Consider the following 16,914-nt stretch of genomic DNA (forward strand, 5'->3'; position numbering starts at 1 on the left):
AACTGGGTAATAACGATTTACACAGAAAATCATTGAGAAATTCAATTAACCATATAGAAGATAATATACTAACAGTTTAGTATATTATTTATGGCAAGCGAAATTATTTCCTCAGATTTTCTATTAGAATTGAAATTAGTAATAGTTTAAAAAAAGGTTTATTAATAAAATTACTAATAGTCACATTTTTATACACAAGATATATGTTTTCTATATATTATTTAAAAAATATAATGAAACATGAATGATGAATGAGTATGTTATTTCTTCAACTAGCTAATTAATGCAAAATCGAGTACCATTTTTTATTCGATTGAGGTCATATTTTGTTTGGTGATAGTTTTAATCACCTTAATTAAATCCTGTCTTTGTGCCTTAACTTATACAAGTAGTAATATGTTACATATTATTTGGTATATCTAAGTAGTTATTTCTCATAGTGGAGATGTAAAAAATCATATTAAGGTTTATTGCCAAATAATTAGTGGATGAATAATAGTAGATTATATTATTTTGGGAAAGAATTTTCATTATAATTATATCAAATCAATATTTAATTATGATAAAATATGTTAATTATAATTATATGTTAGAATTATAATAATTACGATATTTATGTTATATATTTTAATCATTTATGTACATAAATAATTAGAAATCAATCAAATCAAATTATCACGGTAAATAATATGTTGTATATTATTACAGGAAATAATCCGTAGATAAAATTGAAATTACACCCGTGTCATATAATTATAATTGATTAATTGGTATAAAATGAAATTATACCCGTGTCATGAGTAATAATCTAAATAATTATATCTTAACAAAATATAATTTGAAATAATTTATAAACAATTATCTTAACAAAAATAATTATTTAATAATTGATTTAAAAATCAATGCAAAAAATAATTTTTAATAATAGTATTATTAACTGGGTAAATAATATAATTTCAAATTATTACTTGAAATATAAATAATATATGGAAATCAATTGAGTAAATCAATGATTTTGCACCTTAATAATTTGACAATTATTACTTAATTAACCAGTTAATTGAATTAGTAATAACAATTTCTAATTTCAAATTTTGTATATTAAGTAATTATTAAAAACTTGGTAATAACAATTTATACGAAAAAATCATTGATAAATTCAATTAACCATAAAGAAGATAATATACTAACAGTTTTAGTATATTATTTATGGCAAGGGAAATTATTTCCTCAAATTAAATTTTATATAATTATAGTAAGTCTTTATAATTAAAGCAATATAAAACTGCTTCATATATAGCAATAATATTATACATATTTATATATCTCTTCTTTTATCTCTTTTTTTTTTAAATATTGACATATAATTAATTAGGAAATATATAATATTAAACTGTTTTGTTATGCATATATATAAATTTATATAATAACCCGTATAATTTATACGTATGGCATAATACATATGTCAAAAAAGATTCCATAATTTTTGAAAACCACTGTTTTGTTATATGAAATTGAAATTGAAATTAAATAATTTCTATTTATATAATTTTTTTCTATTAGTATCAAGTATTTTCATTAAAAATTCATATCATTTGTAATTAGTGTGTATTTTGATGTTAATGCTTTTGCGAATAAACTAAGTGGGTATTTAGAAAGGCTAACTAATGAGCAAAAATTTGCATACGATCAAATAATTGGTGCTGTTAGCGGTAATATGGGTGGACTTTTCTTCTTATACGGTCAAGGTGGTTGTGGAAAAACATTCTTATGGTCAACTATATCATGCTCAATTAGGTCTAAAGGAGGTATAATTTTAAATGTTGCTTCAAGTAGGATTGCTACACTTTTGTTGCCTAATGGAAGAACTGCACATTCAAGGTTTAAAATTTCTTTGGCCATAAATGAGGATTCTTTATGTAGCATTAAACAGGGAAGTCCTCTTGCAAGGTTAATATCCAAGGCCAAATTAATCACATGGGATGAATCTCCAATGATAAGTAAGTATTGTTACGAAACTTTAGACAAATGCCTCAGAGATATTTTAAGGTGCTTAGATTCGTATAATGCTCATTTCCCATTTGGAGGTAAAGTTGTTGTTCTCAGAGGAGATTTTAGACAAATTTTACCTATGATTCCCAGAGGCTCAAGGCAAGATATAATTCAGTCTTCTATTAATTCTTCATATTTGTGGCATAACTGTAAGATTTTGAAGCTTACAAAAAACATGAGATTGTCACTAGGTGAAAACAACAACATACAAGAACTCAGAAATTTTGCAGAATGGTTACTCAAAATTGGTGATGGTTTGGCTGGTGATACAACAGATGGTGAATCGATCATTCATATACCATTTGACATTTTGATTAAGAACTTTGAGACAGCTTTGGATGACCTCATTGATTTCGTGTATCCAGATATGTTATCCAATTTATCCGTTGAAAATTATTTTAAGGATAGAGCAATTCTTGCACCAACTTTGGATTGTGTCACTGATGTCAACAACAAGATGACTGCAGGGTTACCTAGACAAGAAAGAGTCTACTTAAGTTCAGACTCTGTGTGTGCTGAAGAGGGAAATATGGAATTTGAGTTAGATGCTTTCTCGTCGGAGATTCTAAATGGAATAAATTGTTCAGGTCTACCACCACACAACTTGGTTCTGAAGGTTGGTGCTCCTGTTATGTTGCTGCGGAATATAGACCAAACTAATGGTTTGTGCAATGGAACGAGGATGCAAGTTAGAAGAATGGAAAATCATGTAATAGAATGCAAGACTTTAACTGGTAACAAAGTTGGAAGTATTGTTCTTATCCCAAGACTAAATCTAATTCCAAATAATGAAACATTGCCGGTCAGGTTTCAAAGAAGACAATTCCCAATTATCATGTCATTTGCAATGACAATAAATAAGTCCTAGGGACAAACTCTATCGAAAGTTGGAATTTACCTTCCAATGCCAGTTTTCACCCATGGTCAATTGTATGTTGCGTTATCAATGGTAACGAGTAAAGATGGTCTGCGAGTGCTGTTGTAAGATCATGGACACTTAGAAGATAACTGCACGATGAATGTAGTATATAGAGAAGTTTTTGAGAGCCTATAATAAAAAGGTAATAACAAAATGTCTTACTAAATCTATTTATTTATTAAAATTTATTACTATCACTTAAAAAAATTTAGAAATTCTAGCAACTAATAGATGAATTCTTATTGTACATTAATAGTTTGAGAATATTAAAAGTATCATTAAAATTTGTATAATTTTATTCTCTTGACAAACAATTTTATAATTACGTTAATCATATAATTTTATATACAAACATTGATACAGTGTTGTTTTATGTATATATTTTACAGGTATCAAAGGATAGCATTGAATTGTTATTCAGTAGGTTTAAATTATTTATTGTTTATTACAAAACTTTCTGCATTATGATTCTCTATTAATTTGTTCTTCATTTTGAGCTTATTTTGATATTTTCTTACTTCACAGTAAACCAACATATAAAACTTTGTTGGTAGATTTAAGTATTACTAGATTATTTATGGTCATATTGAGTATATATGTTTCATTTATTGAAAAAAGTAGATTAAATAACTATTTTATAGTTAATACAATTAATACTATATTAAGAAAAGAAAAACAACGCATACAAGTTATTTTTTTATTAATTAAATTATTATAATTAAAATAAAATTTAACATAACAACTTAAAATTATAATTTCAATCTTATCACGTGCATGGTACGGGTGATTAAACTTGTTGTAACTTTATAAAAAGTTATTGAGTAATTACCCAAATCAGTCTCTAAGGATTTCAAAAGCGGACATTTTAGTCCCCAAGAAAAATTAATACACAGATCAATCCCCAAGTTTTATTCCAGCAGTCAAATAAGTCCCTAGTTCATTTTTCGACAGAATAATTACCCAAATCAGTCTCCAAAATTTTAAAAACGGACATTTTAGTCCCTAAAAAAATTAATATACAAATCAATCCCCAACGTTTTTCTCTATCAGACATAACAATCCCCCGCTTCTTTGTATCCCTTTCTCTCCTTTCTTTCGGCGACGATGACGGCGACGGCAGCTCCAAGCTTCGCCGGCGCCGGCGCCGTTCCCCTCCCCCCTTCCCCTTCCCCTTCCCCCTCCCCCTCTTCCCTTTCCCTCCTCTCCCCTCCCCTCCTCCCCCTTCGTATACCCTTTTCTCCCTCCCCCAAATGCGTTTTCTTCCCCCCGCCCCCTCCAACACGTGTTACACGCGTTTTCTTTTTTTTTTAATTTTATAATTTTTATTATTAAAATAGGAATAGGGGTAATTTAGGAATAATATAAAAAATTTTATTAAAAAGGACGATTTTAATACAAAAAAAACGTTAAGGACGATTCTAAATCGAAAATTAGAAGAGGGACGAATTCGATTCTGGCGCAAAACTTTTGGGACCAAAACCATACTTATCCCTTATATTAAATACAAAAATATCAAATAATTTCAACCTTGAATTTTTCGTAGAATAATCTCTAATAATAATAATAATAATAATAATAATAATAATAATAAAAATATTATTATTATTATTATTATTATTATTATTATTATTATTATTATTATTATTGAGTGACTATATATATATATATATATATATATATATATATATGTGTATATATATATACTTTTTATATTAGAAATACATACATAAGAATCTAACGAATAAATTTATCATTATTTTTGTCTAAAAAATAAAAAAAATTATGGAACAGTATTATTGTGCAATTAATAATAATAGTAATAATAATTTTTTTGGATGAAAGACTGTTATGTCTGACAGAAGAAAACGTTGGGGATTGATCTGTATATTAATTTTCTTTGGAAACTAAAATGTCCGTTCTTAAAATCCTTGAGGACTGATCTGGATAATTACTCTATCGAAAAATAAACTGTGGACTGATTTGTTTGCTGGAGTAAAACCTTGGGGATTGATCTGTGTAATAATTTTTCTTGGGGACTAAAATCTCCGCTTTTAAAATCTTTGGGGACTGATTTGGATAATTACTCAAAGTTATTTAAGTACTTATGGAGAAGTTAAAAAAAATGACTTCTCTTATAATAAAAAGCTTTTTATCACTCTTCTTTTAAAATATGCACTTTAGGACTAAAAGACCAAATACAAAATAACTTATTTATAAGCTACTTTTAATATATGTATTTTTATTGTTTAAGCTCTTTTTTAAAAGGAGCTTAATTAAGTTGTTTATTCAAACTAGACCATAATGGCGCTCAAACAAATACATAACTAATGATGCAAAAAGAGATCATAAATTAGTCACTAGTACAAAATCCTTTCTCAATTTAAATGAAATAGAGAAGGCAAAAAATAACATCAATAAATCAAATCCAAGAGCCGATCTGAAATAAGCATCTATATCTTCATAGGACAGATTTATAGCTTGACCAACAATTCCTTCATTTTAATTTGCATCTGTATCTATATTTGTGTATTTTTTACAAATCAATATTAAGAATAATTCATAATAATACAAAGAGAAAGCATGGGAACAACAATTTAATTGAATAATTCTGAGTTACAGAAAGCATGAACTACATTTTCAGCAACAAATTCAACTATAATAAATTTCAATAACAAAAGATTTAGTTCAAAAGATAATTTATAGATTTACAGTAATAAAAAATTTAGCTACGTTATTTCAGCAAAACAACAATAGATTCAATCTTCAATGATGATAATCAGTAACAAATTCAACTCAGAGATGATTTTCAACACTAAAAGAATTTAACTAAGTGATTATTCAGCAATACAACAACAAATTCAAGGTTCAATCAATAACAAATTCAACTCAGTGATGATTTTCAACGACAAACAAATTTAAGCTAAGTGATTATTTCAGCAAGACGGCAACAAATTCAAGGTTCAATGATGATAACCAGAAATAAATTTCAGCAATATATTCAACTTTCAATAACAAAATTGAAACATAAAGAATTGGAAAATTTGTTGGAACTCACCAAATTGGGTTGCGTGAAGAAAGCCGACGGTGAGACTCAAAGCAAGAAGACAACAACGAAGACCAGCCCACGGGGACTGGTGCACAAAATTGTGATCTCAATGGTGGCAACAACTTGGTACACACAATTGTAATCTCAACTCTTTTTCACAACTTCGCACAACTAACTAGCAAGTGCACTGGGTCGTCCAAGTAATAAACCTTACGTGAATAAGGGTCGATCCCACGAAGATTGTTGGCTTGAAGCAAGCTATGGTCATCTTGTAAATCTCAGTCAGGCATATTCAAATGGTTATAGAGTTTTGATAATTAAAAGATAAATAAACATAAAATAAAGATAGAGATACTTATGTAATTCATTGGTGGGAATTTCAGATAAGCGTATGGAGATGCGTTGTTCCTTCTGCATCTCTGCTTTCCTACTGCCTTTATCCAATCCTTCATACTCCTTTCTATGGCAAGCTGTATGTTGGGTGTCATCGTTGTCAATGGCTACTTCTCGTCCTCTCAGTGAAAATGGTCCTCTACGGTTTCTGTACGACTAATCAACTGTCAGATTTCTCGTCTCGGATGAAAAATACCATGCATAGATATCGTATGGCTAATCAACTGTTGGTTCTTGATCGTGTAGGAATAGGATTTACTATCCTTTTGCGTCTGTCACCATGCCCTACAGTCGCGAGTTTGAAACTCGTCACAGTCATGCCATCCCAGATCCTACTCAGAATACCACAGACAAGGTTTAGACTTTCCGGATCTCAAGAATGCTGCCAATGGATTTTAGCCTATACCACGAAGATTCTGATCTCGGACTCAGATGCTCTGTTGTCAGGAGAGACGATGTGAATCGTTGAAGAGAGATCCAAGAGATATACATTCAAGCTTGTTTTCATGTAGAACGGAAGTGGTTGTCAATCACGCGTTCATAAGTGAGAATGGTGATGAGTGTCACATAATCATCACATTCATCATGTTCTTGTGTGCGAATGGATATCTTAGAATAAGAATAAGCATGAACTGAATAGAAGAACAATAGTACTTTGCATTAATACTCGAAGAACAGCAGAGCTCCACACCTTAATCTATGGTGTGTAGAAATTCCACCGTTGAAAATACATAAGTGATAATGGTGTTCATTGGCTTCGGCCTCATAGGGGGAACCAGAATGACCAAGACGATCTAAGGATAATCCAAAGATGTTCCAAAAGATATGAGTACAATAGTAAAAAGTCCTATTTATACTAAATTAGTTACTAGGGTTTATAGAAATAAGTAAATGATGCAGAAATCCACTTCCGGGGCCCACTTGGTGTGTGTTTGGGCTGAGTATTGAAACTTCCACGTGTAGAGGTCTTCCTTGGAGTTAAACGCTAGTTTGTAACTTGTTTCTGGCGTTTGACTCTAGCTTGCAACTTGTTTCTCGCGTTTAACGCCAGAATAGGGCAGAAAGCTGGCGTTAAACGCCAGTTTGCATCATCTAAACTCCGGCAAAGTATGGACTATTATATATTGCTGGAAAGCCCTGGATGTCTACTTTCCAAAGCAATTGCGAGCGCATCATTTGGGTTTCTGTAGCTCCAAAAATTTTATTTCGAGTGCAGGGAGGTCAGAATCCAACAGCATCAGTAGTCCTTTTTCAGCCTCTGAATTAGATTTTTGCTCAGGTCCCTCAATTTCAGCCAGAAAATACCTGAAATCATAGAAAAATACACAAAATCATAGTAAAGTCCAGAAATATGATTTTTGCATAAAAATATACTAAAAAGTAGCTAGATCCTACTAAAAACTATCTAAAAATAATGCCAAAAAGCGTATAAATTATCCGCTCATCACAACACCAAACTTAAATTGTTGCTTGTCCCCAAGCAACTAAAAATCAAATAGGATAAAAGGAAGAGAATATACAATGAATCTCACAATATCAATGAAACTTAGTCCCAATTAGATGAGCAGGGCTAGTAGCTTTTTGCTTCTGAACAGTTTTGGCATCTCACTTTATCCTTTGAAATTCAGAATGATTAGCATCTATAGGAACTCAGAATTTTAGATAGTGTTATTGATTCTCCTAGTTCAGTATGTTGATTCTTGAACACAGCTACTGTATGAGTCTTGGCCGTGGCCCTAAGCACTTTATTTTCCAGTATTACCACCGGATACATAAATGCCACAGACACATAACTGGGTGAACCTTTTTCAGATTGTGACTTAGCTTTGCTAAAGTCCCCAATTAGAGGTGTCCAGAGTTCTTAAGCACACTCTTTTTACTTTGGATCACGACTTTAACCACTCAGTCTCAAGCTTTTCACTTGGACCTTCATGCCACAAGCACATGGTTAGGGACATCTTGATTTAGCCGCTTAGGCCTGAATTTTATTTCCTTGGGCCCTCCTATCCATTAATGCTCAAAGCCTTGGATCCTTTTTACCCTTGCCTTTTGGTTTAAAGGGCTATTGGCTTTTTCTGCTTGCTTTTTTTCTTTTTTCTTTCTTTCTCTTTTTTTTCGCTAATTTTTTCTTTTTCACTGCTTTTTCTTGCTTCAAGAATCAATTTCATGATTTTTTAGATTATCAATAACATTTCTCTTTGTTCATCATTCTTTCAAGAGCCAACAATTTTAACATTCATAAACTTCACTATAAAAAATATGCACTGTTCAAGCATTCATTCAGAAAATAAAAAGTATTGCCACCACATCAAAATAATTAAACTAATTTCAGGATAAAATTTGAAATTCAAGTACTTCTTGTTCTTTTGTAATTAAGCACATTTTTCATTTAAGAAAGGTGAAGGATTCATGGAGTTATTCACAGCTTGAAGACATAGACACTAGACACTAATGATCATGTAATGAAGACACCAACATAGACAAACATAAAGCATCAAATTCAAAAAACAGAAAAATAAGAACAAGAAAATTAAAGAACGGGTCCACCTTAGTAATGGCGGCTAGTTCTTCTTCTTTGAAGATCCTATGGAGTGCTTGAGTTCCTCAATGTCTCTTCCTTGCCTTTGTTGCTCCATCCTTAGTGCTTTTGGTGCTCCTATCCTTAGTTGCTCCCAATAGTTGTGTGGAGGAAAATGTATCCTTTGAGGCATCTCAGGGATTTCTTGATGAGGGAATTCCTCATGCTCTTGTTAAGGTCCATAAGTGGGCTCTCTTGTTTGCTACATCTTCTTTTTGGTGATGGACTTGTCCTCTTCAATGAGGATGTCTCCCTCTATGACAATTCCAACTGAATTGCATAGGGATCACCTTTTTCTTGGCCACAACTTCATAGAAGTGGTCTTGATGGACCTTTGAGATGAATTTTTCTATCTCCCATGACTCGGAGGTGGAAGCTTTTGCCTTCTCTTTCCTCTTTCTAGAGGTTTCTCCGGCTTTAGGTGCCATAAGTGGTTATGGAAAAACAAAAAAGCAATGCTTTTACCATACCAAACTTAAAAGGTTTGCTGGTCCTCGAGCAAAAGAAGAAAGAAAGAAAGGGAAGAAGAAGAAAAAAGAGGAGATGGAGGGTGGTGTGTGGTTCGGCCAAGGTGGTAGGAGAGTGTTTGTGGAAGAGTGGATGGATGTGAGTGGTGTTTTGGGTAGAGTGTTATAAAAATGTGTGAGGGGGAGAGAGAGAGGTGGGGTAGGTGGGGATCCTGTGGGGTCCACAGATCATGAGGGGTCAAGGACTTCTTATCCCTGCTCCTTTTAGGCGTGCAAAATGCCCTTATTATGCAATCCTGGCGTTTAACGCCAGACTGCTGCTTGTTTCTGGCATTAAACGCCAGTTTTTATTCCTTTCCTGGCGTTAAACACCAAGCTGTAACCTGTTTCTGGCGTTTAATGCCAGTTTGTTGCTTCTTTCTGGCGTTTAAACGCCAGTAAGTTTCTCCTCCAGGGTGTGCTGTTTTTAATGCTGTTTTTTATTTTTCTTTAATTTTTGCAGTTGTTTTTGTGACTCTACATGATCATCAACCTGAAAAAGAAAATAACATAAATAAAAAAAATTGGGTTGCCTCCCAATAAGCGCTTCTTTAATGTCAATAGCTGGACAGTGAGCTCTCATGGAGCTTCACAGATGTTCAGAGCATTGTTGGGACCTCCCAACACCAAACTTAGAGTTTGAATGTGGGGGTTCAATACCAAACTTAGAGTTTGGTTGTGGCCTCCCAACACCAAACTTAGAGTTTGACTGTGGGGGCTTTGTTTGACTCTGCATTGAGAGAAGCTTTTCTTGCTTCCTCTCCATGGTTACAGAGGGAGATCCTTGAGTTTTAAACACAAGGTAGTCCTCATTCAATTGAAGGATCAACTCTCCTCTGTCTACATCAATTACAGCTTTTGCTGTGGCTAGGAAGGGTCTTCCAAGGATGATGAATTCATCCTCATCCTTCCCAGTGTCTAGGATTATGAAATCAGCAGGGATGTAAAGGCCTTTGACCTTTACTAGCACGTCCTCTACCTGTCCATAAGCCTTTTTCATGGATTTGTCTGTGGTGTGCGAAATTGTGATCACAACTTTTCACAACTCAAATAATCCCTAGTAATGACCCCAAAGACTTGGTGCTCAATACAATGGCATAAACACAACTTTGCACAACTAACCAGCAAGTGCACTGGGTCGTCCAAGTAATAAACCTTACGCGAGTAAGGGTCGATCCCACGGAGATTGTTGGTATGAAGCAAGCTATGGTCACCTTGTAAATCTTAGTCAGGAGGACTCAAATGGGTATAGATGATGAATGAAACATAAAGATAAAGATAGAGATACTTATGTATATTGGTGCGCGAAATTGTGAACAATACTTTTTCACAACTCAAATAATCCCTGGTCATGAACTCCAAGAACTTGGTGGCTCAATACCATGGCATTACACAACTTCGCACAACTAACCAGCAAGTGCACTGGGTCGTCCAAGTAATAAACCTTACGTGAGTAAGGGTCGATCCCACGGAGATTGTTAGCATTGAAGCAAGCTATGGTCATCTTGTAAATCTTAGTCAGGCAAACTCAAATATATATGATGATGAACGAAAATAACATAGAAGATAAAGATAGTGATACTTATGTATATCATTGGTGTAAGAGCTTCAGACAAGTGTATGAAGATGCCTTCCCTTCCGTCTCTCTGCTTTCCTACTGTCTTCATCCAATCCTTTCTTACTCCTTTCCATGGCAAGCTTGTGTAGGGTCTCACTGTTGTCAGCAGCTACCTCCCATCCTCTCAGTGAAAGCGATTGCATATGTCCTGTCACGGCATAGCGGAATTCAGCTGTCGGTTCTCGTTTAGGCCGGAATAATATCCATTGATACTTTTGCGTCTGTCACTAACGCCCTAGCCTGCTAGGAGTTTGAAGCACGTCACAGTCATTCAGTCATTGAATCCTACTCAGAATACCACAGACAAGGTTAGACCTTCCGGATTCTCTTGAATGCTGCCATCAGTTCTTGCCTATACCACGAAGACTCTGATCTCACGGAATGGCTGGCTCGTTTGTCAGGCGAGCACTCGGTTGTCAGGCGATCAACCATGCATCATGCAATCAGAAATCCAAGAGATATTCACCAAGCCTCGAATGCTTGTAGAACAAGAGTGGTTGTCAGTCACCTTGTTCATAGGTGAGAATGGTGATGGGCGTCAATTATCACCTTCATCATGTTGAAGAACAAGTGATATCTTGGTAAAAGAACAAGCGGAATTGAATGGAAGAACAATAGTAATTGCATTAATACTCGAGGTACAGCAGAGCTCCACACCTTAATCCATGGTGTGTAGAAACTCCACCGTTGAAAATACATAAGAACAAGGTCTAGGCATGGCCGAATGGCCAGCCCCCAAATGATCTAAGAACTAGATGTCCAAAGATGATCAAAGGATCAAAAACAATCCAAAGATTTCTAATACAATAGCAACAGGTCTTACTTATAAGAAACTAGTAGCCTAAGGTGTACAGAAATGAGTAAATGACATAAAAATCCTCTTCCGGGCCCACTTGGTGTGTGCTTGGGCTGAGCAATGAAGCAAATTTCGTGTAGAGACTCTTCTTGGAGTTAAACGCCAGCCTTGGTGCCAGTTTGGGCGTTTAACTCCCATTTGGGTGCCAGTTCCGGCGTTTAACGCTGGGATTTCTTGAGGTGACTTTGAACGCCGGTTTGGGCCATCAAATCTTGGGCAAAGTATGGACTATCATATATTGCTGGAAAGCCCAGGATGTCTACTTTCCAACGCCGTTAAGATCGCGCCAATTGGGCTTCTGTAGCTCCAGAAAATCCACTTCGAGTGCAGGGAGGTCAGAATCCAACAGCATCTGCAGTCCTTTTTGGTCTCTGGATCAGATTTTTGCTCAGGTCCCTCAATTTCAGCTAGAAAATACCTGAAATCACAGAAAAACACACAAACTCATAGTAAAGTCCAGAAAAGTGAATTTTAACTAAAAACTAATAGAAATATACTAAAAACTAACTAGATCATATCAAAAACATACTAAAAACAATGCCAAAAAGTATACAAATCATCCGCTCATCATATATCATTGGTGAGAGCTTCAGATAAGCGTATGAAGATGCCTTCCCTTCCGTCTCTCTGCTTTCCTACTGTCTTCATCCAATCCTTCTTACTCCTTTCCATGGCAAGCTTATACAAGGGTTTCACCGTTGTCAGTGGCTACCTCCCATCCTCTCAGTGGAAATGTTCAACGCACCCTGTCACGGCACGGCTATCCATCTGTCGGTTCTCGGTCAGGCCGGAATAGAATCCAGTGATTCTTTTGCGTCTGTCACTAACGCCCTGCCTGCTAGGAGTTTGAAGCACGTCACAGTCATTCAATCATTGAATCCTACTCAGAATACCACAGACAAGGTTAGACCTTCCAAATTCTCTTGAATGCCGCCATCAGTTCTTGCCTATACCACGAAGATTCCGGTTAAAGAATCCAAGAGATATCCACCCAATCTAAGGTAGAACGGAGGTGGTTGTCAGTCACACGTTCATAGGTGAGAATGATGATGAGTGTCACGGATCATCACATTCATCAAGTTAAAGAACAAGTGATATCTTGGAACAAGAACAAGCGGAATTGAATAGAAGAACAATAGTAATTGCATTAATACTCGAGGTACAGCAGAGCTCCACACCTTAATCTATGGTGTGTAGAAACTCCACCATTGAAAATACATAAGAACAAGGTCTAGGCATGGCCGTGAGGCCAGCCCCCAGAATGATCTAAGAACTAGATGTCCAAAGACGAAAAATACAATAGTAAAAGGTCCTACTTATAGGGAACTAGTAGCTTAAGAATTACAAAGATGAGTAAATGACATAAAAATCCACTTCCGGGCCCACTTGGTGTGTGCTTGGGCTGAGCATTGAAGCATTTTCGTGTAGAGACTCTTCTTGGAGTTAAACGCTAGCTTTTATGCCAGTTTGGGCGTTTAACTCCCATTTAGGTGCCAGTTCCGGCGTTTAACGCTGAGAATTCTGAAGGTGACTTTGAACGCCGGTTTGGGCCATCAAATCTTGGGCAAAGTATGGACTATCATATATTGCTGGAAAGCCCAGGATGTCTACTTTCCAACGCCGTTGAGAGCGCGCCAATTGGGCTTCTGTAGCTCCAAAAATTCCACTTCGAGTGCAGGGAGGTCAGAATCCAACAGCATCTGCAGTCCTTTTCAGTCTCTGAATCAGATTTTTGCTCAGATCCCTCAATTTCAGCCAGAAAATACCTAAAATCACAGAAAAACACACAAACTCATAGTAAAGTCCAGAAAAGTGAATTTTAACTAAAAACTAATAAAAATATACTAAAAACTAACTAGATCATACTAAAAACATACTAAAAACAATGCCAAAAAGCGTACAAATTATCCGCTCATCAGTCTGCCATCTCTAATGAGAATTTGGCAGCTTGTACCTCAAAGATTCCCAGTTTCTCCATTACAAAGAGTGGCATTAAGTTTATGCCTGACCCCAGGTCACACAGAGCCTTCTCAAAGGTCATGGAGCCTATGGTACAGGGAATTAGGAATTTACCAGGATCCTATTTCTTTTGAGGAAATGTCTTCCTAACCAAGTCATTCAATTCATTGGTGAGCAAGGGGGTTCATCCACCCAAGTCTCATTACCAACTAACTTGGCATTCAGCTTCATGATTGCTCCAAGGTACTTAACAACCTGCTCTTCAGTAATATCTTCATTCTCTTCAGAGGAAGAATATTCATTAGAGCTCATGAATGGCAGTATTAGGTTCAATGGAATCTCTATGGTCTCTAGATGAGCCTTAAATTCCTTATGTTCCTCAGATGAGAACTCCTTTTTGTCCAGAGGACGTCCCATGAGGTCTTCCTCACTGAGATTCACGTCTTCCTCCTCCTCTATAAGTTCGGCCACACCAAGTAAGGTTATGGCCTTGCACTCTCTTTTTGGATTCTCTTCTGTATTGCTTGGGAGAGTACTAGGAGGAGTTTCAGTGACTCTTTTACTCAGCTGACCCACTTGTGCCTCCAAATTTCTAATGGAGGACCGTGTTTTATTCATGAAGCTTAGAGTGGCCTTAGATAGATCAGAGACTATGTTTGCTAAGCTAGAGGGGCTCTGTTCAGAATTCTCTGTCTGCTGCTGAAAGGATGATGGAAAAGGCTTGCTATTGCTAAACCTGTTTCTTCCACCATTATTAAAGCCTTGTTGAGGCTTTTGTTGATCCTTCCAAGAGAAATTTGGATGATTTATCCATGAAGGATTATAGGTGTTTCCATAGGTTTCACCCATGTAATTCACCTCTGCCATTGCAGGGTTCTCATGATAATAAGCTTCTTCTTCAGAAGATGCTTCTTTAGTACTGTTGGATGCATTTTGCAAACTATTCAGACTCTGAGAAATCATATTGACTTGTTGAGTCAACATTTTATTCTGAGCCAATATGGCATTCAGAGCATCAATTTTAAGAACTCCATTCCTTTGAGGCGTCCCATTACTCACAGGATTCCTTTCAGAGGTGTACATGAACTGGTTATTTGCAACCATTTCAATGAGTTCCTGAGCTTCTGTAGGCATTTTCTTCAGGTGAATAGATCCACCTGCAGAATGGTCCAATGACATCTTAGACAATTCAGACAGACCATCATAGAATATATCCAGGATGGTCCATTCTGAAAGCATGTCAGAAGGACACTTTTTGGTCAGTTACTTGTATCTTTCCCAAGCTTCATAGAGGGATTCACCTTCTTTCTGCCTGAAGGTTAACATCCACTCTAAGCTTGCTCAGCTTTTGAGGAGGAAAGAACTTGGCTAAGAAAGCTGTGACCAGCTTATCCCAAGAGTTCAGGCTATCTTTAGGTTGAGAGTCCAACCATATTCTAGCTCTGTCTCTTACAGCAAAAGGGAAAAGCATAAGCTTATAGACCTCGGGATCAACTCCATTGGTCTTAACAGTATCACAGATCTGCAAGAATTTAGTTAAGAACTGAAAAGGATCTTCTGATGGAAGTCCATGAAACTTGCAATTCTGTTGCATCAGAGAAACTAATTGAGGCTTAAGCTCAAAATTGTTTGCTCTAATGGCAGGGATTGAGATGCTTCTTCCATGGAAGTTGGAAGTTGGTGCAGTAAAGTCACTAAGCATCTTCCTTGCACCTCCACCATTATTATTGGAATCGGCCACCTCTACTTCTTTTTCAAAAATTTCAGTAAAGTCCTCTTCAGAGTGTTGTATTTTAGCTTCTCTTAGCTTCCTCTTCAGAGTTCTTTCAGGTTTCGGATCAGCTTCAACAAGAATGTTCTTATCCTTGCTCCTGATCATGTTAAAAAAAAGAGAACAGAAAAGGAAGAGGAATCTTCTATGTCACAGTATAGAGATTCTTTTAGGTGAGTAGAAGAAGAAAAGAATAGAAGAAGAAAAATTCGAACACGGAGAGAGAAGAGAAGAGGGTTCGAATTATGAGAAGAAGAGAAGAGTATTAGTGATTGTTCCGGGGGTTACCTGAAATGTGTAGCTCGGTCGTCTGGAGATGCCCGAGGTGGGGGTCAGGGACCCGAGCTTGATATGTTGATGGTTGGTGGTTGTACCTGCAATGACACTCCGATGCTTAAGTTAGCATGGGTCCAAGCAGATATGTGTAGAATGTGGAATGTGTCTCATACCTGGGTGCTCCAGTGTATTTATAGTAGTTGGCTGTGATCTTCCCTGGATAAGACTTTCTTATCTTATCTTATCTTTCGGGAGTTTTATCCCTATCTTCGCGGAACCGCCTTTGCTAGGCCTTTTCGGCCTTTAGGTTTTGGGCTGCGTTCCTCTTGATGGGCCTTCCTTGCTTTATTGTCCGAGGTCCGACCTTAGGCGTGGGCCTTGGGACGAGGTCGGACCTTTCATGGTTTTGCCGAGTTGGGGGAGCCCGGTCAGGGTATGAACAGTGCCCCTGCCCGAGTTCGTCCTTTTTTGGGAGGTCGAGCTCGGGCATAGTAGTTTTTCAAATTTTCAAAAAATGGCCGTTTCTGCATTTATTGCTTTTTTACCGTTTTTCCTTGATTTTCGTTCCGGCCTTCGTGAAGGCTTTATTTATTCGCTCCCTTTCCTTTTTCTTCGTTTATTCTGTTCCTTTCTTGTTTTTCTAAGTTTTCGCCATCTCTTTTTCGAGCGCCGCTTCTTCTTTTTCTTTGTTCTTCTTCCCTGATTCTTTCCGTGCGTTTTTCCGGGGTTTCCTCTGCGCCGCTGTTTCGTGCTTCTTGCTTCCGGAGCTTGCCGCCTTCGTTTCTCTTTTGCCTCGGAGCTCCTCGCCTTCGTTTCTACTTTCCAGGTTTGTTTTCCATGTTTTTACTTTCTTGTGATCATATGCTTCTGTTCTTTGTGTGGCTCTTTGCTTTGTCTCTTTATGCCTGGGTTGCCCCGAAAAAGAGGCGCCGCCATTGCT

At 36.3% G+C, this 16,914-nt stretch overlaps 1 protein-coding gene and 1 non-coding gene across 2 annotated transcripts; both read left to right on the forward strand.

Annotated features, from left to right (window-relative positions):
- The first annotated feature begins 1,717 nt into the window (after positions 1-1,717).
- Positions 1,718-2,920, forward strand: LOC130949450 (uncharacterized). Its single transcript, XM_057878165.1, has one exon. The coding sequence runs from the start codon at positions 1,718-1,720 to the stop codon at positions 2,918-2,920; it is 1,203 nt and encodes a 400-aa protein (XP_057734148.1).
- A 12,240-nt stretch (positions 2,921-15,160) lies between these two features.
- Positions 15,161-15,266, forward strand: LOC130953450 (small nucleolar RNA R71). Its single transcript, XR_009075620.1, has one exon. It is a non-coding gene; the product is annotated as a small nucleolar RNA R71 (small nucleolar RNA).
- Positions 15,267-16,914: the final 1,648 nt, after the last annotated feature.

Source organism: Arachis stenosperma, chromosome 9 (assembly GCF_014773155.1).
Source record: "Arachis stenosperma cultivar V10309 chromosome 9, arast.V10309.gnm1.PFL2, whole genome shotgun sequence".
Lineage (NCBI taxonomy): Eukaryota > Viridiplantae > Streptophyta > Magnoliopsida > Fabales > Fabaceae > Arachis > Arachis stenosperma.